This window comes from Arachis hypogaea, chromosome 6 (genome assembly GCF_003086295.3).
Source record: "Arachis hypogaea cultivar Tifrunner chromosome 6, arahy.Tifrunner.gnm2.J5K5, whole genome shotgun sequence".
Taxonomy (NCBI): Eukaryota; Viridiplantae; Streptophyta; class Magnoliopsida; order Fabales; family Fabaceae; genus Arachis; species Arachis hypogaea.
The window spans coordinates 111,410,749-111,432,384 of NC_092041.1; the positions used below are offsets into that span (position 1 = coordinate 111,410,749).

At 33.8% G+C, this 21,636-nt stretch overlaps 1 protein-coding gene and 1 long non-coding RNA gene across 3 annotated transcripts; one reads left to right on the forward strand and one right to left on the reverse strand.

The window, feature by feature from the left end:
* Nucleotides 1–11: 11 nt before the first annotated feature.
* LOC112755708 (protein WVD2-like 5) lies at nucleotides 12–4,815 on the reverse strand. 2 transcript variants are annotated; one of them, XM_025803971.3, is made up of 10 exons: nucleotides 4,262–4,810; nucleotides 3,496–3,536; nucleotides 3,059–3,326; nucleotides 2,735–2,971; nucleotides 2,544–2,584; nucleotides 2,367–2,438; nucleotides 2,169–2,262; nucleotides 1,988–2,059; nucleotides 1,796–1,906; nucleotides 12–976 (listed from the first exon to the last, which is right to left on the reverse strand). In XM_025803971.3, exons 3-10 carry the CDS (start codon nucleotides 3,311–3,313, stop codon nucleotides 461–463), a joined length of 1,398 nt encoding a protein of 465 aa, XP_025659756.1. In that variant the 5' UTR covers nucleotides 3,314–3,326; nucleotides 3,496–3,536; nucleotides 4,262–4,810; the 3' UTR covers nucleotides 12–460. The 2 variants fall into 2 exon arrangements, with proteins under 2 accessions (XP_025659756.1, XP_025659757.1); XM_025803972.3 differs by lacking the exon at nucleotides 3,496–3,536 and having other exon boundaries at nucleotides 4,262–4,815.
* A 10,654-nt stretch (nucleotides 4,816–15,469) lies between these two features.
* On the forward strand, nucleotides 15,470–16,795 carry LOC140173385 (uncharacterized). Its single transcript, XR_011862012.1, has 3 exons — nucleotides 15,470–15,582; nucleotides 15,806–15,933; nucleotides 16,691–16,795. It is a non-coding gene; the product is annotated as an uncharacterized lncRNA (long non-coding RNA).
* The last annotated feature ends 4,841 nt before the right edge of the window (nucleotides 16,796–21,636 follow it).

A 21,636-nucleotide genomic window follows, 5' to 3' on the forward strand; every position in this document is an offset into this window, starting at 1 on the left:
CAATAGAGAGATTTGATCCGTATAATTTAGCATAAGGTGACCACAAAAACAAACATCTTGTACATTTTGACAATGTCAGTTGTTTTAACAAAGCAAGCCCTGAACAAAATTCACTTGTACCATCATCAGCTGCCAAACTTTTTCTCCAATTTGTTTTCATCAAACTATATCAACTGAACAGAACAAGTGCTGCATACCCAAAATTAAGATCAACTACAATTTATAACCTGACAAAATAGCTACATACATTGCTGCAAGCAAGAAAGGAGAATTTCATAAGGACCAAACCAGCAAGCTTGAGAGAGTAAACACAGAAAAAAAAGTGCTGCTTGGACAAAATGACAACACAAACCATAATGCAAATCTGCAAGCCTCCATTGTCAATTAATCTTTGTTTATATGCTTTTTATGATATTCACCAGATGAATCTATCCATTTCTCATGTAATATGCTGTTTTGCTTAATGCTCAGCTGTGATCGGTTTTTGCATGAGCTGAGGGTTCTCTTCAACTTCTATATCACCATTTACCTGAAGTTCTGCTTCATCTGGATCGTCAGAAGGGACTGCCCTAGGAGGTAGAGCTTCAATGTTCCCACTGATTGAAGTAGTATTCTCTTCATTTTTTGTAGCCACCTTAACTTTCTCCTCTCCGGCAGTAGCACTAGATGAGTTGGTATCTTTTTTTGTTGCACTAGGCAAGGTCTTATCGCCCTTCACCACCTTAGATTTAGTTGTTGCAGCTGTTGAATTGGAAGGTCGTATCCTTTCAGAAGCTAGTCGAGTAGGAAGAGATTTCCTTGGCGGTTTCTTTTGCTCAACTGGAACAGTTTCTTTAGTCAATTTACCCTGAGATGCCTTCTCGTCCAGACTTAACCGACCCTGTTGAGAACTGCTGCTAGTATTTCCATCTGAGTCTGGATTTATTGAGCCCTTTTTCCGACCAAGCTTGGGGGATTTTGCTCTTGTAGTTGGTATCTACGTCAGTAATGTCCAAATTATTATAATATTAAATTTTCTGATTGATAAGACAACACATTACACAACAAGAATAAAAGAGAATATCAATGATCCAGAAGAATTTAAAAGTATATAGTTGCACTCAATCAGATAATTCACCCAAGGATTTAATTTGAATGCATTTTGCCAATATATAAAAGTTTTAGAAATAAATCTAATTATGTAGCTACATCAACCTAAAGTGTGACACTGTGACCCAGCCACCCACTATATTAAACAAAAATTATTAAAAACAGAATCATTTCATTGAATGGCAGTGTCACAGCATACTGTATCACGATCCAAATCTAGAGGTTCCCCATGGATATTGAAGAAAGCAGTTAACTGATATGAAGAGTAATATCTGAATTGGTAATTCTAGTTTAGTTTTGAGAATGCTTTGAGATCTGCCAAATGAAATTGACAACATAATGAACATCAATATAAGAAGTATGCATCTCAACTCTCATACATATGACATAAATAGCTAACCTTTTATTTCACCTATCAACCATTTTGTGATCACAGGATACTTAAGAACATCAGAGAAACTTATACAACAAAGTGACAGACAATGATGTCTAGAAGTGGATACAGTAGGAAGAAAGCTTCCATCAGCAAAATAGCTTGGTTCCGTGCACCCTTTCATTCACATAGCAGCACAGATATAGAATACATACATAAAATATAGCTTCAGATGAACAAAAAATCTTCTGTAACTAATTAGTGCCTACTGCAGAAGCATGAATCATGCAGAGGACCATACACATTCAAGAGAGAGAGAGAGAGAGAGATTACCTTCTTGAGCTCCACCTTAGGAGGAGGAGGCTCCTGGTAGAAACTTGGCATTGGAGTTGCTTTAAATGTTAGACTCTTCCTAAGCATCTTAATCTCGGCTTCTTGAGTCTCCTACAAAGAAGTTAAAGATTGGCATGATTAAATGGCAAACTCCACAATCTAGTTTTAATGTCAGATGTCAAATATTCTCACCTTGGATTTTGCTTGCATGTTACTCTTCTCCACCTCCTTTTGATGAATCTTTTCCTCAAGTTTGGTGTAAAACTGCCCTCCAAAAAACCAGTTTGTTTATTAGCTACAAGGCTACAACCTTATTTGGGAAAATAATAATAGTAAAAAAAAAAATCCAAAGTAAGTGCTAACATATATTTACCTCTTTTCTTCTCTCAGCTCGCTCACCACACTTGAAACTGAATCCATAGTTCGGAAGTGTCCCCACCCTACGTGGTTTGTCATCTTCTGCACCGCTATTTCAGAATAGATTAAAGATAAACCACGATAACACAGCATCACATTCCTCTTTTCACTTATGCGGAACAATAATATATAAACCCACTTTTTAAAAGGATACACTGAAGATTCTGTTTCTCCGTGAGCTTTCTCAGAGGGTCCCTTTTTCACTGATTTTGTTTTTGTATTCTCCCTGTATCCAGTATATTATAGTCCACCAGTCAGCTAATTACAATAATCAATTCTATGTAAGTTTCATATGATGAAACATTCACAAATAAATGAAAACATTACGGACGTTGGTATCTCAGAAGATGCTGCTTCGGATTTTGAAGAGTGCTGAGATAAACAAAACACAAAATCATCAGTGATGCATTTAAATAGACAGAATAGAAAAGGAAAAAAGAAAGAAGGTATGTAAAGCATGAATGGTTATCTGAGTTCCCAAGTAAACATTTTGGAAAGCAAACAAATTTAACCAGTGTTTACCTTGGACGATTGATTCTGCCGATCATTAAATGACCTGGTTTTAGCAGGCTGTCGTGGACGAGCTGAAGCACCATTTGAAACAGCAGATGTGGTCTCTTCAGCTTTTCCATCTTTTCCCCTTCTCACCGAACTAGAATGTACACCTCTGGAACTTGGTGCTTTGGTATTGTTATTCTTCACAGGAGCCTTCCGTGCTTTTGATTGCTGTGTTTGGTCTTTGGCTTTCGATTCCTCTTCCTAGAATTGAGCACACACATGAGATCTGAATAATATAGCTAACTAATGAAACCAACTCCAGTAAAACAAAAACTTCTCAGTTCTCACCTTTGAATTGGTAACATTATTTCCTCTCATGTAGTCATTAGATTCTTCATTTTCTCTCGTAGATGAGTCATCAGTTGTAATGCTATCATGCTGGTTGGAATTTTCAGTTGGAGACGCAGCTTCTGTATTTTGGGTGACACTGTGGTCTACATCATTCAAAGCGATGCCATTCTCTTGTTTTTCAGGTTCCTCAAAAGCACCATTTTGGTGGACCTTTTCTACCCCATCATCAGGTGAAAGGTTATTTGGATCCATCACTCGCACCAAGCTACAATTTTCACGAAAACAATGAATAGCCGCTTAGAGATACAAGAATGTTATATAGTAAACAAATTTATCATCACTAATGCCAGTGTTATTTTCTCACAAAAGTTCTTCCTTTTCCTTATCCACATTGCAAATTTAAATAAAGGGTATACTCTGAAATGTCCACTTACCCACTCGAAGGAACTAGGACTGAGATGATAAAATAGAAGACCTGTAAGGTTGTTTCAAAAGTTACTTACCAGTCAAATTGAATAAAGCAACACAGTCATCATAATTCAAAAGTGTTGTATTTTTTATTTTTTTCCCAAGTGAGAAACGTACAAATTCAAAATCATTTATCACTGAAAAATATATACAAACAATTCATTTCCATGGGGTGGAGATTCATCAATAATGTCTAATATTTTGTTTGTATAGTCTCATAAGTAATGCTCTCTTGTTTACCTAATGCACAAAGAAAAGTTCGGAAGAGTGAAAATTCATTCCTATCAGAATAGGTGAAACAAAACCAGGCCTCAAATAATTGAAAGTGCTGATACAATTGAAATTGAAACATCCAAATTGACACACTTATGCTGCATTTGCTTCATCAACCAATTAGAAAAGGCACTTGTTACTACTAAGCCAAACATGAACAATACACGATTGATGACTACAACTGCAAATAAATCCAATGCCTAAATACACAAACAAACAAAAAAACAAAATAATCAATCAAATAATAACCCCAATCCCCATTTTTGTGACCGCATATTCGTCATCGTCATCATCACCATCATAATCATAATCTTAGTCATAATAATAACAAAACAAATCGGCACAAAAATCCTAATCTCACTTAAGTTGACGGTTTTCAAAATTAAAAGAAAAAAAGAACATTCGATCAGTTTCTGACAGTAAGCGAGTGAAATTCAACAAGAGTCATGATAGGTTTACCTGGTAAAAAGGATAGTCAAAATGCCATGAAAGATTGGATAGAGAACACCATTGATAGATTGATAGTAGAGAGAGAGAGATCTAAGAGAAAGAAAAGCGCAGAATTAGAAATGGTGAAGAAGAAGAAGAAGCAGAGGATCACGATCAGAAGATCCACCACAAACACACACTACTATTACAGCATCAAGATCCGTAACACTCAAACTGTAGTTGTTGCTCGTCGATTTATCTAATTTATTTTTATATTTCTTTTTTTTAAATCTTAATTGTATAATTATTTTTATTATTGTTGAAAAAAAAAAGGAGGTGAAGAAGAAAGATTGCAAGAGAGAGAGAGAGAGAGAGAGAGAGAGGAGCGGTTTTCAAATCCAATAGCGAGTGAAGTCGCTTTCTCTATTTTTTATTTTTTATTTTATTTTTTCTGTGACTGTAAAATGGAGAGATAGTAGAGTGAGTGAGTGAAGTCAGAGAAAAAAGAGAGAGAGGCATGAAGTGAAGAGTGAAGAGTGAAGAGTGCAGTTAATGGTGGAAAAGAAAACATGTCTTTACGGTTTCCACGGAAATGAGCAGGCACGGTTACTTAACTTCCTACTACTGTGCCACCCACGTACCACGTGATTTTCAACTGGCCATCACAGATATCAAAATTACGCCAGCATATTATGTTTATGCATAATTATCACGAAAAAATATAAATTTAATTTTGATGCGTATACAAAATAATTTTATAAATATTAATAAAAATAATTATTTTTTATATTAATAATTAAAAAATATAATTAGATAATTATATAAAATATTTATATTATTAATATATTAAAATTAAATTTATAAAATATATATTTAATATTATAATTTTTTAATTTTAATACATTATAAAATAAATAAAAATAATTATATTTTATATTAATTTTGTAATTCAAATAAAAAAATAAGATTCAATGAATATGTCAATTTATTAAAATTAAATTCTTTTATTATTCTACTTTAAAAGATTTGATTATTTTTAATCTAAATAAAGTTAGTATTTATAACTGTTTGTTATACTGATAATAAAAAACTAAACACTGATTAAATTCGTTATTTGACTTTAATTTTAGAGATTTTTTCCCTTAAAAAATACAATCAGTAAAGCGGAAATAAAGTACAATATTAGAAGAACATTAAGTTCTTTGGAAAATGAAATAGATAGAAATAGGAAAAATATCTCTATTTTGAAATACATTTTGTTTAATTTTATCTTCATCCGCATGCATGTGAGTTATTTAGATAGTGTTTGTTTTAAAATATTGAGATGGGGAGTGGATCTTTTTCGGTAAAAAAAAAATAGATGGTGTGTAATGTTTAATCTAATTATTCATTATTTTTTTTTATTTATTTATAGTCTCACTTATAGAATCAAAAGTAAGAGATCATATTGGATTCTGTCAAGTGTTAAAAAAACTGGAGAGAATCCATTTCAAATATCAAAAGATTATTATTTAATATTATGTTTGGAGACTGATACTAAAATTTTAGTTTATATTTCAAAATTTTAGTATTTTAATATCTCCAAAAAATAAAGACATAAGAAATTGAAATTTTTGGAGACAAATACTGAAATTTTAATAATATTTTATACCTAAAATATCCTCATTTCAATTAATTAATTCTAACTTTATCTAAATTAAATTAAAATTTTATTCTTATTTGAGTCTCTATCTCCTATCTTATATCAAACACAATATTAAAATTTATTTTAATTTTTGTCTATCAATTTCTGTTTCTCCATCTTAATTTTTCAATTTTTGTCTTTATTTCCCAGTTTCAATCTCTTCATTTCTATTTCTCTTCTAAATGCTTTATGTATATTTTTTTGATACATTAATAACAATATTTTAGAACATCCCAAACTAAAAAAAAAATAAATAAATAAGTTGTGTTACTATTTTATTGATTGATGTGGCAAACCCGTCTCTAGCTCAGTGGTTAAGAGCTCATATCAGGTAGTTTGGAATATAATAGTAGTTAGCATGTGCAACTTGAGAAATTATATAAAATAAAAAAAGGAACATTGAAAAATTAACATGACCGGTAATGAACAAATGATTATATAGCACCAAATTAATTACTCTAAACGAATAATTAGTTTCTAATATGGATGTATTTGCATGGATATGATTATGGTTGATGACTGATGAGGACCTGGTTTAGTCTTATGCCTATTTGTCTTTATGAAAGATCGAATAATGCTTGGTTGTTAGTTGTTATGTTACACTTTTAATTAAGACTCTTGTAGCATTTGCATATAATTTAGGCATCAACTAGGAGAGGCCTATTTGAATATAATTTTGCGGTATCTAGTTATTAAACGAAAATTTTGTGGATTAAAGATAACTAAAACTTTTCTAACTTTTTTTATATATAAATTAAAGTTTACTTGTTACACCGACGATAATATAAAATAATTTATATGGTCATCATTTAAAATTTTCTTTTAAATGATTATTCGTCTATTCAAATAGTAAATACTAAAAACAATTATTTGAACAAATTAAGTTTGGCTAATGTTAATGTGCTTGAAAAAAAAAGAAAAAAATATAATGTTCTTTGAAAATTAATTTGCTATTAAAAATAAAAATATAAAATATCTTTAATTTTAAATTTTAAATATTAAATTTTAAATATGAATCATTGATATAAAATATGATAAATAAAAAATTAAAATATATTTAATTAACAAAAAGCTTAGTATTCTTTACTTGATGAAAAAATACTAAGTGACAAATTATTTTTATAACGGAATTTAATTAAATTTTTTATATATTTTCTCTTTTTTTTATTAATTTTTTTGTGTTAATAAGTTATTTAACTAACTTAATTAAACTTAATTACTAAAATAATTTATCTGATCATATAGCATTATCAAATAAAAATTATTTAAGGATTAACTACTAAATTGGTTTAATACAAATTTTAAAATCTAAAGATAAACAAAGTTGGTATGTGTTGGACCCCTTTCAATTTAATAACACCTTTTTGTGCAGGCTGTTCCTAGTTAGCCTTATTAATAATCAATTGATGTAATCATGCTTTCTTTTCATGTGACAAATAAAGAGATTAAAGCGTTAATATAATGTGGCCAGAGGCCACTGTTTATTGACTCTACCAAAGGAATTGCCCATTATAGGGCCACACGTAGGGTCAAACAGAGTTTAGTTTAAGCAATAATATTATTTTCTTGATTTGCTAATTAATTTGCTTAATGGATTGTAACACCAACATGACAAGACATGTATACTTTTCTGCCAAGTTGGATGCCATAAAGATAGGTTTTGGGACCGTATCAAACAAAGATTGATTTTGTTGTGGCGTTCATGGAATATTATTTAGTATTTTTTTTTTCCTTTTAGATGCTCTGGTTAAATGATAGAATAAAATATTGTATATTTATATATAGGATAAAGTACATTTTTTATTTCTGAAAATTGATTAAAATTTTAAAAATATTCTTAAATTTTATTTTGTTTCAAAAGTTTTTGATTTGTATCAAATATACTTTTGATGACTAATTTTTCAAAAAATTTAAGACCAATTCAACAACAACTTCATAAGGGCAACTCTCAACACAAGCAAATTAAGCATAATTTTCATGTATTATTGTTAAATTGATCTTTAATTTTTTAAAAATTTAGCCGTCGAAAGTATATTTGATGCAAATCGAAAATTTTTGGGATAAAATTGAAACAAAATAAAATTTAGGAATCTTTTTGAAACTTTTACCAAATTTTAGGGACAAAAAGTATACTTTACCCTTATCCTTATGTATATTGTTAGAAGATCCAAATTTACAGTAGTACCCTTGGTGATTTTATGAATTGGTTTCTCTATTAACATGTGTCAAGTAAAATCATCTTAATATACATTATTGCTAAATTTTGCACTAGATACAAAGATTAATAACAATTAAAATATAATCAATTATTTCACCAAAAAAAAAGAAAGCTAAAGAAAAAGAATGCAACAAATCCATGATGATTCAAATAGTAAAAAAGTTTTAATCACTAAGTCTAGTATTCATTAATGAAATTATTGTATCACAAATAGTGATCAATGTTTACAAACAATTTTATCTGAATTTCTTTTGCTCTGTATATCTTTGGTCCTTTACCTACCTTTATTAGGAACATTTGAGGGCCTTTTTTCCTTTCTTTATTCGTTTTCAGTTAAATTACCGATACTTACTTAATTTATTTACCAAAAGTTCGACTAATTTAACTTGAATTAACTGAGATTTTATAAAAGAGATTAGGGTCTCCCAATTTATTTATTTATTTTTTATTTGAAGACAAGAATGTAGATACACAACAAGTGTATGTGGTCCAAACTTCCAAATATCTTCTTCAGGAATTACAAAAAAGAACATAGACTCTATTACGTCCTTTTTAAAGTATAATTTTATTTTTCATCTCTTGTGAGTTTGAGTTGGGAGATCAGATCCCACTTTTTGTTATTTATTTATTTATTTATTTTTGGGTTATCCACTGGACCAACCTTCTTTATTCAATCATTCAGTGAAATTTTATACCTTTGAAAAACGCAAAAAAAAAAAAAAAGCAAAATATTATAGGCTCAAAAATTTGATTATGGGGTTTTGAGTGGTGTATTGGCTGGAAATGGATGAACCTAGTGTATTTACGCATGGATAGAGATATCAGGTAGAAGGGTAACACGCAGGGGGCGTGTTGTACCACGTGGGTGTTGGACACGTGGCAGCATCCTGACCAACACGTGGGGGTGTGTTGGACACGTGGGGGCGTATTGAAACACGTGGGGAGCGTGTTGAATGATTTCCACAATACTATAATACACTTTAAATATCAATATTCAACCAAAACATAACCTCTATTTTCGTATTAAAAATAATTTCTGAATATTATAAGATCAACTGAAAAGAGAGAGAGAGAAAGAATTCATTTCTTTCATGATGCACAGAAGATAACCTAGGAATATGCAAGAAGTGGGTGGTGGGTGTCTTTAGAACCTTCAATTTCTAAGCTCACTATTGCTTTCCTTTGTCCCAAGGAAACAATGACATGCATGTTAATCCAAGCAACCAAATGCCTCAAAAAGACAAAAGCCTACGTTGATTGATAAATCATAATAATATCAATTATTTCATTTGATATTAACGGTAAGAAGTTATTAGGACGTGCGTGGAGCATAAGTTAGATATATACTTTACCCCCTTTTTGCCTAGTGAATCATTAATATCTGAACCTTATTTCAGAAATTCAATTATATATATAAAAGCTACGAGTTTTTTAATGAATATTTTTCATTCTTAAAACTCAACCCTAAATCTATTGGTTAAGAATTAGAAAACGTGTGAAGAATTTGCTTTAAAAGTAATGTAAAAAAAGGGGGTTTATTGTCACTTGACATTTGTTGAAACTACTCTATTGTTAATTTCACGGATTATTCATATTGAGATGGTTGGATAATGCTGCATTATGGTAATTCAAGCATGTGTCTTATTTGATGAATTCACCAATCATAGCAAAACAGATATTGATAATTTGAGATAATATTTTATAAAAAAATTGTCAAAACTGAAGCACCGGAAATAAAAATAGGTTCAAAGGATTCTTTTAAAAAATAGGTAGCACCGGTTACCGGTATATGAATTTCTTATGCCAAATGGATATGAAATTTGAATACCATAACACTTACTTTGGCATCCATCAAAGTTGTGTGTGGTTTAAATATTACTTTGTTACAAAGATTCCATTCTTATGAGAATTAAAGATACCCAAAGAAAAGGTAAGAATTGAAATTATGGTATTTTGATTTCCTAGAATCAAACTTGCTTAGAAATAACTTTTCAAACTTTGAACCAAACATGAGAATATGATATTCCCATCTTAAAATTTCTAAGAATTATTTATAATTCCTCCAACCACACACACCCTAAGAGATATTTGATTACTAGCTACTACTGCTTGTACAAGAACTAATATAACAGTAAAAAATAACATGTCCATTCCGTGAGAGAAAGTGAGAACAGAGCAAAAGTAGACAAAAGGTATGAGCAAGAGAGAGTTGAGAGAGTTTGAGTGAAATATATATATTCGGAATTTTAAACATTCATTGCATCCATGGGTGGTTCTATATAATAAGGATTCAATTCAAATTTCTCTTATTTCATTTATTATTGGCAAACATTAACTTTTTTCTTGTTCTTCATTTTTCCATTTCTAAGGGGAATACATCATTTTTCACTATTTGTCAAAGCTACTTTTAGGATTTTTTCCAAAAATACGTTGCTTGAATGATAGAAGGTGGGTTAAAGAAGAAAATAAAACGTGGGATAGAGAGCGACAGATAGAACGAGTTTAGAGTAAGGATAAAGGAGTTAGCAGAGTTTATCATGGATTAACATAGGATGTGCCCACCTACACGTGTATGTATACAGATGCAATGATATATTGACATGTGGCAAGATGATGGTTGCAGGAAACAAGCTTGACAGAGCTCTATAATCTTGGGGAGTAGATCCTCTCCAGTGCAAAAAGAACTGGATGGTATCCAGTGTAAAATCTCACCCTTCATTGTTCTCTCTCTCCTATTTAATTTTGGTCCCACTTATAGAATTAAAGATGAGAGATCACACTTTATACTCTCGTGTTAAAAAAAATAGAGAGGATCTATTTCCATAATCTTGTTTGCCTTGGTAGTGGAAGGGGGAGCCTGCTAATGGAATAAGAAGCCAATGTTACAGATCCCCAACTGGATTTAGGGAGGTGGGCTGGGCCGTTGTTTTATTTTTTATTTTCAGTCATCAGTGGTCTAATCGGGCTTATACATCTTCTACGTTGTTTCAGGGTTTAACGGAACACAACACTGATGTAATCCCTTTTCTGCTGTCACCATCGTGGTGTTCCTCACAGTTGGAGCCCGCGCCTTGTTATGCTGTGCTCCATTTTTGTTCCTCTGCTCGCGCTGTGCCGAAGCGTCTGGTGTGCTCAGGTCGGCGTTCTGAAACCTTTGATGTATATCGTTACAAGGGAGAACCCGCAGCGAAATCGCAACCATATGCAATTGAAGGGTTCGGCGAACAATGTGATGATGAATTCTGTGAATTTGGGTCACCTACAAACACAATGACATGAAAACAAGGAAGCTTCAAAGAATTGGCCGAGGAACAGTTACAGCAATACATGAAAAATTGGGCCAGTCACAGCGAGCAGCAGCGCGGATGGGAGCGGGGTAGCACAGCAACTTATGGTGAATTCGGAGGTTGTTGGAGATAACTTAAATAACTTATCATAGAATAAACTAATGATTTGGTATTTGTGTCTTGTGTTTTCTTAATTGTTCAATTTGGCTGATAAATGTACATTATTTTCTATTGTGTTGTTAGACGTTTGCTGTTTTGTCTAGAGTTCATAGTTTGGTTGTTTGCATCTTGAAAAGACTTCGAGGAAAGGATGATGGTATGAGTGGGAACTTTTTCAGCTGTAAATGGCACTCTTGCTTTGCTAATCTTCTTCTTCTGATTACTTTAAACTTCATATCTGCAATTATTAATGCTGGAGTAGCTGGATGTTGTACTGGCCTTGCACTAGGCTTTTCAGGTATCATTTTTTTCTCCCTTTATTTGGATTTACTGTTAGTTGAGTCCCACATTATTCGACTAATTGGAATTGTATATAAAGGGCATGACAACATTGTATTATTTAATGGGTTTTGGTAACAATTGCTCTAAGAATGCTATTTTTCACTGGAAAGATGAGCTTTGGATGTTCCAATCCGTTGGAATACATTAAAAAAATTCAGAAGTTTCGCTCCTTGATTCCTTAATGAAAGAGAAATATAAATTTTGTTCTCTGCTCTCTCTTTTTAGGACTCATATTCTACTTTTCTCCAGGTGCGCCACAAGCTCTCTTGCAGAGTTGCCTCACTTTTGGGGCATTTTCCTTTATTATGGAAGGGCTAAACAAGCAGCAACCAGCACTTGCGATTCCAATCTCCCGAAAAACAAGTTTGCAACATAATACACGCCCGCCCCTCGTACTCCCCCTTCAGTTCCCTCTTCCAGATGAAATGAAAGGTGCTTTTTCCCTTTTTCTGCGAGTCACTGAAGAAGCGCAACAAGGGAGCTCATGGTACTTGGCAATAAGAAATCAGGGTATCATACTTTTCTAGCATCCTGTAGATTAGATATGCCCCTACCTTCATTTTTGTATTAGATTTCTTGTAGCCTTGTAGCTTTATTGGCATTTTTTTTCCAGAAATTTACGGTGAAAGGTATTGTTCCGAAGACTTTACATGTTACTTAACCGAGTTCTAAATATTGCACTTTATCTTGTACCTTGTTGGTAGAGTATGTTGTTGGAGAGCATAATATATGATGAATGATTCAGCTGTGATTCATGCATGTGGCATATCGAAACAAATGAGTGTAACTAAATATCTACCAATTAGATACCAACTGATTCCGTAATCTTTTTAACTTGTAACTAAAATTGGATGTATACACAATTTTTTTGTATTATATTAATATCTCTAGCTTGCACAATAAATGTAACCGTGGTGAAATTGCTTACCAGTGACAATTTCTGGAAGCATAATTTTGTGAATTTTCTCATGGCAGCCTCCTATTACTAATCAATTTCCTGATTGCCCGTTAGGACAAAAGCATGAATAGGATCCAATTGAATTGAGACAGGTATCCTTACTTAGACATGTATGAATCTACCTATCACATTCATCAATGTTTGCAGTAACAGAGAAAACAAATTGAAGTTGCCAAAGAAAAGATAACAAACTATATAAAAATAGATGAATGTTTAATAGAATTAGTTAATTACCTGTGCAAGCATGAAGGTATGGATTTCCTTCAAAACCTTGGTTGCATTGACACCGGTAACCATATCCGCTCTCTGCCTCCACACAAGTACTATTTCCCTTGCAAGCGTTGGTACCTCTGCTCAAAGATTCTTTACACGTCTCGTTTCCAACACTCCAATCAAAAACCACAGGGAACATTTGATATGGTAGATTCTCCAAGTGGTCATTCGAAAACGAGTAGTAGCCATTCTTGACGACAAAGGAATAGCTACAGTAGAGATAGGTTGCTACTTGAATTGTGGCCGTTGTCATTCCGGTAGGAATATCCACCTTACAACACCCGTTGCTGGAACAATGTCCCTCATCGATTGCCATACTCATGTTATGACATTGTGTTATGCACCCCACTATAGAACCGCTGGTGTTGCTGTAGATAGTAAGATAGCCGAAAGTACTGCAGCCAACAGCTATGAACTTGTTGTCTTTGCTTGAAATGATGAAAGAAAGAATATTTGTGATTCCGAAGGGAGGGGTAAAACTAACGGGATTACCAAGGACTATCATAACAAACATCGATGGCAAAAATCAATATATCTACTTGACCTTGGGAGACGTTTATGGCTATGACTGGCTTATTGTCCCATATTAACTTGGAAATAGTACTGTTGCAAGTAAGTTCAAAAGATTTTTCTAAAAAACAGGTAGCACCGGTATATGAATTTTCTATGCCAAATGGATATAGAATTTGAATACCATAACACTCACTTTGGCATCCACTAAGAGATATTTCATTACTAGCTACTACTGCTTGTACAAGAACTAATATAACAGTAAAAAATAACATGTCCATTCCGTGAGAGAAAGTGAGAACAGAGAAAAACTAGACAAAAAGTGTGAGCAAGAGAGAGTTGTGAGCGAAAGAGAGTTTGAGTGAAATGCAGTTTGAGTGAAAGAAAGACTATTTATGATTCCGAAAGGAGGGGTCAAACTAGCGCAATTACCAAGGCGACTATCATAACAAACTTCGAAGGCAGAAATCAATATCTCTAATTGACCTTGGGAGATGTTTATGGCTATGACTGGCTTATTGTCCCATATTAAACTGGAAGTAGTAGTGTTGCAAGTAACTTCAAAGGATTCTTCTAAGAAACAGGTAATACCGGTATATAAATTTCCTATGCCAAATGGATATGGAATTTGAATACCATAACACTCACTTTGGCATCCACTAAGAGATAATTGATTACTAGCTACTACTGCTTGTACAAGAACTAATAGAACGGTAAAAAATAACATGTCCATTCCGTGAGAAGAGAGAAAAAGTAGACAAAAGGTGTGAGCAAGAGAGAGTTGTGAGGGAGAGAGAGTTTGAGTGAAATGCAGTTTGAGTGAAATGCTCCTTATAGGAGTATATATATCATTCATTGCATGCGTGCACTTTTTTCTTGTTCTTCGTTTTTCCATTTCTAAGGGGAATAATTTTTTGTTCAATCGGAAAGTAAGATTATTTTACTATGATTCAATTACAGATTCAAGGAATACATCATTTTTCACTATTTGTCAAAGCTACTTCAGTCTTGCATTGACAAGAAAACTCTACCGCGTGTAATGGCTGCAAATCAAATATTATGTTTTTAGGATTTTTCCCAAAAATAGGTTGCTTGAATGATAGAAGGTAGGTTAATGAAGAAAATAGAACGTGAGATAGAGAGCGACAGATAGAACGAGTTTAGAGTTTAGAGTAAGGATAAAAGGAGTTAGCAGAGTTTATCATGGATTAACATAAGATGGGCCCACCATAGACATAGCTGATGCAAGGATGTACTGACATGTGGCAAGATGATGGTTGTAGGGAACAAGCTTGACAGAGCTCTATAATCTTGTTTGCCTTGGTAGTGGAAGGGGGAGCCTGCTAATGGAATAAGAAGCCAATGTTACAGATCCCCAACTAGATTTAGGGAGGTGGGCTGGGCCGTTGTTTTAGTTTTTTGTTTTCGGTCATCAGTGGTCTAATCGGGCTTATACATCTTCTACGTTGCTTCAGAGTTTAACGGAACATGGCACTGATGTAATCCCTCTTCTGCTGTCGCCGTCGTGGTGTTCCTCACAGTTGGAGCCCGCACCTTGTTATGCTGTGCTCCATTTTTGTTCCTCTGCTCGCGCCGTGCCGAAGTGTCTGGTGTGCTCCAAAAGGACTTTACATATATGGCAATGTTGGCACAAGTAACTTCATTCTTTCATTTTTCTTTATTTCAGATGAATCTTTATGTTACCTGTAGTTCAAACTTCACCACCACTTGATTTATGGTTATCATAATGTTAACTTGCTTTCAAGTTTTATTCTAGTGTTTGTGCATATACGACAACTTGCTTACTCTCTCTCTCTTGGCTTTAAGTTGGGTGCAGCCGACTATATTGCAGTTGCTGAAAACTATCACACTGTTTTCATATCTGATATTCCAGTGATGAGTATGCGCATCCGTGACAAGGTATGGTTACTGAAAGGTTGAGTTTACCTCAAATGTATTGATAATTGCCTTATTTTACTACGAAGGGAAATTTTAGGTTATGAAATTCGTATTCTCTCACTCTGTAGCTGCATTGTTTCATAGAATATTCCTAAATAACAGCAATTGCATTGAATTAGTATAATTGTTTCTGCATAGCCCTGTCTTGTTTTGATTTTTATATTGTATATATTTTACTTTTCAGGCAAGGAGATTTATAACCCTAATTGACGAGTTGTACAATCATCATTGCTGCCTTTGTTGCTTGGCATCCTCCTTAATTGATGAATTATTTCAAGGAACTGAGGATGGCACACTTTTTGACTTGGAGAGGTAACCTTGTTGATTTCTGTTATTTATGTTGTGCAGAAAGAACTTTCAGATTAAAAGGTATGAATCCTTTAGAGGAGCTCTAACCTGGTAATTGATTCTTATGCTTGTAGTCTTAAATTTTCTTCTGATGCCATGTAGCTGGGAACAGATGGCTCAGATTATAAATATTTTTCATTGAATTCCCAAATCTAGGTAGTTTCATGAATTGCAATTTCTCTGGTGTTGGGGGGGACTTGTTTATAAAGAAATTGTGAAACATTTATCATATGTATTTATTTCCTGGAATGACCCTGTAACATTGTTTTCAAAATCTCGGAAGCGTGCTGCAATTCTATGTTGACTGATGTACTAACCGCGTTACAATTGCTAAAATGTGGCATACATAATATGTGAGGCGACGCAATAAGGAATTTTAATCACAGTTTCACCAATATCTATTGTTAGCAAATGCAGTATTTGTACTGATAGGTTCCAAAAGTGATGTTTTATTGATTTAGTTAAAAAGTTGGACGCCCTAAATACCCTGTATTTGAAATCTAAAATTTTTTTAGTTCTCATGTTTCTATCAAACTTGGGATAAAAGGAACGTAGATGAATAGCTACTGATTTATGTATATCCTATTATTAGAATTTTCTCAATAGTGTATAAACTAGTGCTTGTATAAGCCTTATCAACTCTGTTGGTGGTGGTATTATAGTTATCTTAATTAAATGTTGCATTGCTAACTGAACCTCCGCCATCTCGTCTTGGTTTCAGTTTCTAGTTTGAAACAGAGACCGAAGGTGCTAAACTTCGCCGTGATGTCTTAGCAGAAGGCAATGTGGGCTTAGGAGGTACTCATGTTGGTATCACATCCATATTATCCGATCAAGAAGAGATGTTTACCTTTCATAGAGCCGTTAAGTAGTGACCTCCCAGCTTTTAGTTTCAGTGGAAGCAAGAACACTGCTGATTATGTTTTTTAACCTTTTGAAAGAACATCATTAACAGTAGCTCTTTCTTGGAATGCTTGGCAGGTCTCGCGCCTTGTGGAAATGCAGACGCCATTGTACTTGGGTGGACTTCGCGATGTCCACCCTTATTTTCAAAGGCAACGTATGAGATCTCAAAAATCTAGCGGCAGTGTACTCTCTGAGGCATCATCAATCTGAAAATAAGATTTTTATTCTATTTGTACCAAAATAACTATTTTCCAACGGCCTAACCTCTGCTTGTTATTCCAAACAAGCAAAAGTAGGTGAGTGATCTAGTTAGTGTGATAATAATGTTCATTCTTTATTCCTTACAGCTATAGGTTCTAAATAATGCAGCAATGCATTTGATAAATATGTACTTTGAAAAGTTCAAAATGTACAAGTAATGCTGAGATTATTATATAACAAGGTTCAAAAAATAAAGAACATAAATGTGTTCTACTCTTACCACTTACCAGGAACATGGTACATGATATGTTTTAAGCTGAATTTTTCTTACTTTGAGAAGGAAAATCAAATTAAAAGGTGGAAACTATGAAAAGAAGCTTTTAAAAGATAAGTAGTACTAAATTACACTGTTGACCAGGGAAATTGACCAAGACAAAAGGGCTTACCTTAGTTTCATGAGTCTTGATTTCATACCTGAAAACATTGATAAAATTCAGGTTTTAAAAAAGAATAACCTCATTGATGAATTGCTCAACTTGTGTAGGATTAACTGTTTTAGACTTCTTGATGGCAACAACTTTGTCATTCTCTAGAAGTCCTTTATACACTGTGCCAAAACCTCCCCTGCCAATGACTAAGTTGTTGTCGTAGTTGTTGGTGGCCTTCTTCAACTGTTCGGCAGTGAAAATTTTAGTAGTATGAGAGGACTCTTCTCTTGTAGAGAGTTGTTGTAGCAAAATAAGACCACCGTTTTGCTAAAAGAACTTCTCTTTTAGTTTGGTGAGTTTTCTCTTTTGGTACGTTAAGTATAGGAAACCAGTCCCCACCAAAATAGCCATGAATCCTGCTGCACTTGCACCTGCATGTAATGTGTTGGACACAATTCTTTAATTTTCTTTTACAAAATGGAGTATATCTTATCTTTTCTGATGCTATATATACATTAGAATAGAATAACAGCTATTTATTATTGAAATACAAACTAATATCTATAATTTTATTAATATAAAATAAAAATATGAAATATTTTATGTATTTAAATAAAAATATCTGACTAATTATTTATAAATGTAAACGTAATTAAATTTCTTACCAATGATAATACGTGGAAGGAAATTTTTCTTGTGGCAACCGTCTTCTTTGGTACCATTTCTTGATTGTCCCTTGGGACAAAAGCACTGGTAGGATCCAATTGTATTAAGACAATTATTGTTAGTTAGACATGTATGATTTTCCACATCACATTCATTAATGTCTGCAGTAATAGAGAAAACAAATTAAAGTTGTCAAAGAAAAGATAACAAAATAAAAATAGATGAATGTTTAATAGAATTAGTTAATTACCTGTGCAAACATGAAGGTATGGATTTCCTTCAAAACCTTGGTTGCATTGACACCGGTAACCATATCCGCTCTCTGCCTCTACACAAGTACTATTTCACTTGCAAGCGTTGGTACCTCTGCTCAAAGATTCTTTACACGTCTCGTTTTCAACACTCCAATCAAAAACCACAGGGAACATCTGATATGGTAGCTTCTCCAAGTGGTCCTTCGAAAATGAGTAGTAGCCATTCTTGACGACAAAGGAATAGCTACAGTAGAGATAGGTTGCTACTTGAATTGTGGCCGTTGTCATTCCGGTAGGAATATCCACCTTACAGCACCCTTTGCCGGACAATGTCCCTCATCAATTGCCATACTCATGTTATGACATTGTGTTACGCACCCCACTATAGAACCGCTGGTGTTGCTGTAGATAGTAAGATAGGCAAAAGTACTACAGCCAACAGTTATGAACTTGTTGTCTTTGCTTGAAATGATGAAAGAAAGACTATTTGTGATTCCGAAGGGAGGGGTCAAACTAGCGAAATTACCAAGGCGACTATCATAACAAACTTCGATGGCAGAAATCAATATCTCTAATTGACCTTGGGAGACGTTTATGACTATGACTGGCTTATTGTCCCATATTAAACTGGAAGTAGTAGTGTTGCACGTAAGTTCAAAGGATTCTTCTAAGAAATAGGTAACAACGGTATATGAATTTTCTATGCCAAATGGATATGGAATTTGAATACCATAACACTCACTTTGGAATCCACTAAGAGATAACTGATTACTAGCTACTACTACTTGTACAAGAACTAATAGAACAGTAAAAAATAACGTGTCCATTCCATGAGAAGAGAGAAAAAGTAGACAAAAGGTGTGAGGAAGAGAGAGTTGTGAGGGAGAGAGAGTTTGAGTGAAATGCAGTTTGAGTGAAATGCTCCTGATAGTAGTATATATATATCATTCATTGTATGCATGAACTTTTTTCTTGTTCTTCGTTTTTTCATTTCTAAGGGGAATAATTTTCTGTTCAATCGGAAAGTAAGACTATTTTATTCTGATTCAATTACAGATTAAAAAAATACATCATTTTTCACTATTTGTCAAAGCTACTTCAGTCTTGCATTGACAAAAAAACTCTACCGCGTGTAATGGCTGCAAATCAAATATTCTATTTTTAGGATTTTTCCCAAAAATAGGTTGCTTGAATGATAGAAGGTATGTTAAAGAAGAAAATAGAACGTGGGATAGAGAGCGACAGATAGAACGAGTTTAGAGTTTAGAGTAAGGATAAAGGAGTTCACAGAGTTTATCATGGATTAACATAGGATGGGCCCACCATAGACATAGCTGATGCAAGGATGTATTGACATGTGGCAAGATGATGGTTGCAGGGAATAAGCTTGACAGAGCTATATAATCTTGTTTGCCTTGGTAGTGGAAGGGAGACCCTGCTAATGGAATAAGAAGCCAATATTACAGATCCCCAACTGGATTTAGGGAGGTGGGCAGGGCCGTTGTTTTAGTTTTTTGTTTTCGCTCATCAGTGGTCTAATCGGGCTTATACATCTTCTATGTTTCTTCTGGGTATAACGGAACACAGCACTGATGTAATCCCTCTTCTGCTGTCCCCGTCGTGGTGTTTCTCACAGTTGGAGCCCGCGCCTTATTATGCTGTGCTCCATTTTTGTCCCTCTGCTCGCGCCGTGCCGAAGCGTCTGGTGTGCTCCAAAAGGACTTTACATATATGGCAATGTTGGCACAGGTAATTTCATTCTTTCATTTTTCTTTATTTCAGATGAATCTCTATGTTACCTGTAGTTCAAACTTCACCACCACTTGATTTATGGTTATCATAATGTTAACTTGCTTTCAAGTTTTATTCTAGTGTTTGTGCATATACGACAACTTGCTTACTCTCTCTCTCTCTCAGCTTTCAGTTGGGTGCAGCCGACTATATTGCAGTTGCTGAAAACTATCACACTGTTTTCATATCTGATATTCCAGTGATGAGTATGCGCATCTGTGACAAGGTATGGTTACTGAAAGGTTGAGTTGACCTCAACTGTACTGATAATTGCCTTATTTTACTACGAAGGAAAATTTTAGGTTATGAAATTCGTATTCTCTCACTCTGTAGCTGCATTGTTTCATAGAATATTCCTAAATAACAGCAATTACATTGAATTAGTACAATTGTTTCTGCATAGCCCTGTCTTGTTTTGATTTTTATATTGTATATATTTTACTTTTCAGGCAAGGAGATTTATAACCCTAATTGACGAGTTGTACAATCATCATTGCTGCCTTTGTTGCTTGGCATCCTCCTCAATTGATGAATTATTTCATGGAACTAAGGATGGCACACTTTTTGACTTGGAGAGATAACCTTGTTGATTTCTGTTATTTATGTTGTGCAGAAGGAACTTTCAGATTAAAAGGTATGAATCCTTTAGAGGAGCTCTAACCTGGTAATTGATTCTTATGGTTGTAGTCTTAAATTTTCTTCTGATGCCATGTAGCTGGGAACAGATGGCTCAGATTATAAATATTTTTTATTGAATTCCCAAATCTAGGTAGTTTCATGAATTGCAATTTCTCTGGTGTTGGGGGGGACTTGTTTATAAAGAAATTGTGAAACATTTATCATATGTATTTATTTCCTGGAATGACCCTGTAAAATTGTTTTCAAAATCTCGGAAGTGTGCTGCAATTCTATGTTGACTGATGTACTAACCGCGTTACAATTGCTAAAATGTGGCATACATAATATGTGAGGCGAGGCAATAAGGAATTTTAATAACAGTTTTACCAATATCTATTGTTAGCAAATGCAGTATTTGTACTGATAGGTTCCAAAAGTGATGTTTTATTGATTTGGTTAAAAAGTTGGACGCCCTAAATACCCTGTATTTGAAATCTAAATTTTTTTTAGATCTCAGGTTTCTATCAAACTTGGGATAGAAGGCACGTAGATGAATAGCTACTGATTTATGTATGTCCTATTATTAAAATTTTCTCAGTAGTGTATAAACTAGTGGTTGTATAAGCCTTATCAACTCTGTTGGTGGTGGTATTCTAGTTATCTTAATTAAATGTTGCATTGCTAACTGAACCTCTGCCATCTCGTCTTGGTTTCAGTTTCCAGTTTGAAATAGACCGAAGGTGCTAAACTTTGCCGTGATGTCTTAGCAGAAGGCAATGTGGGCTCAGGAGGTACTCCTGTTG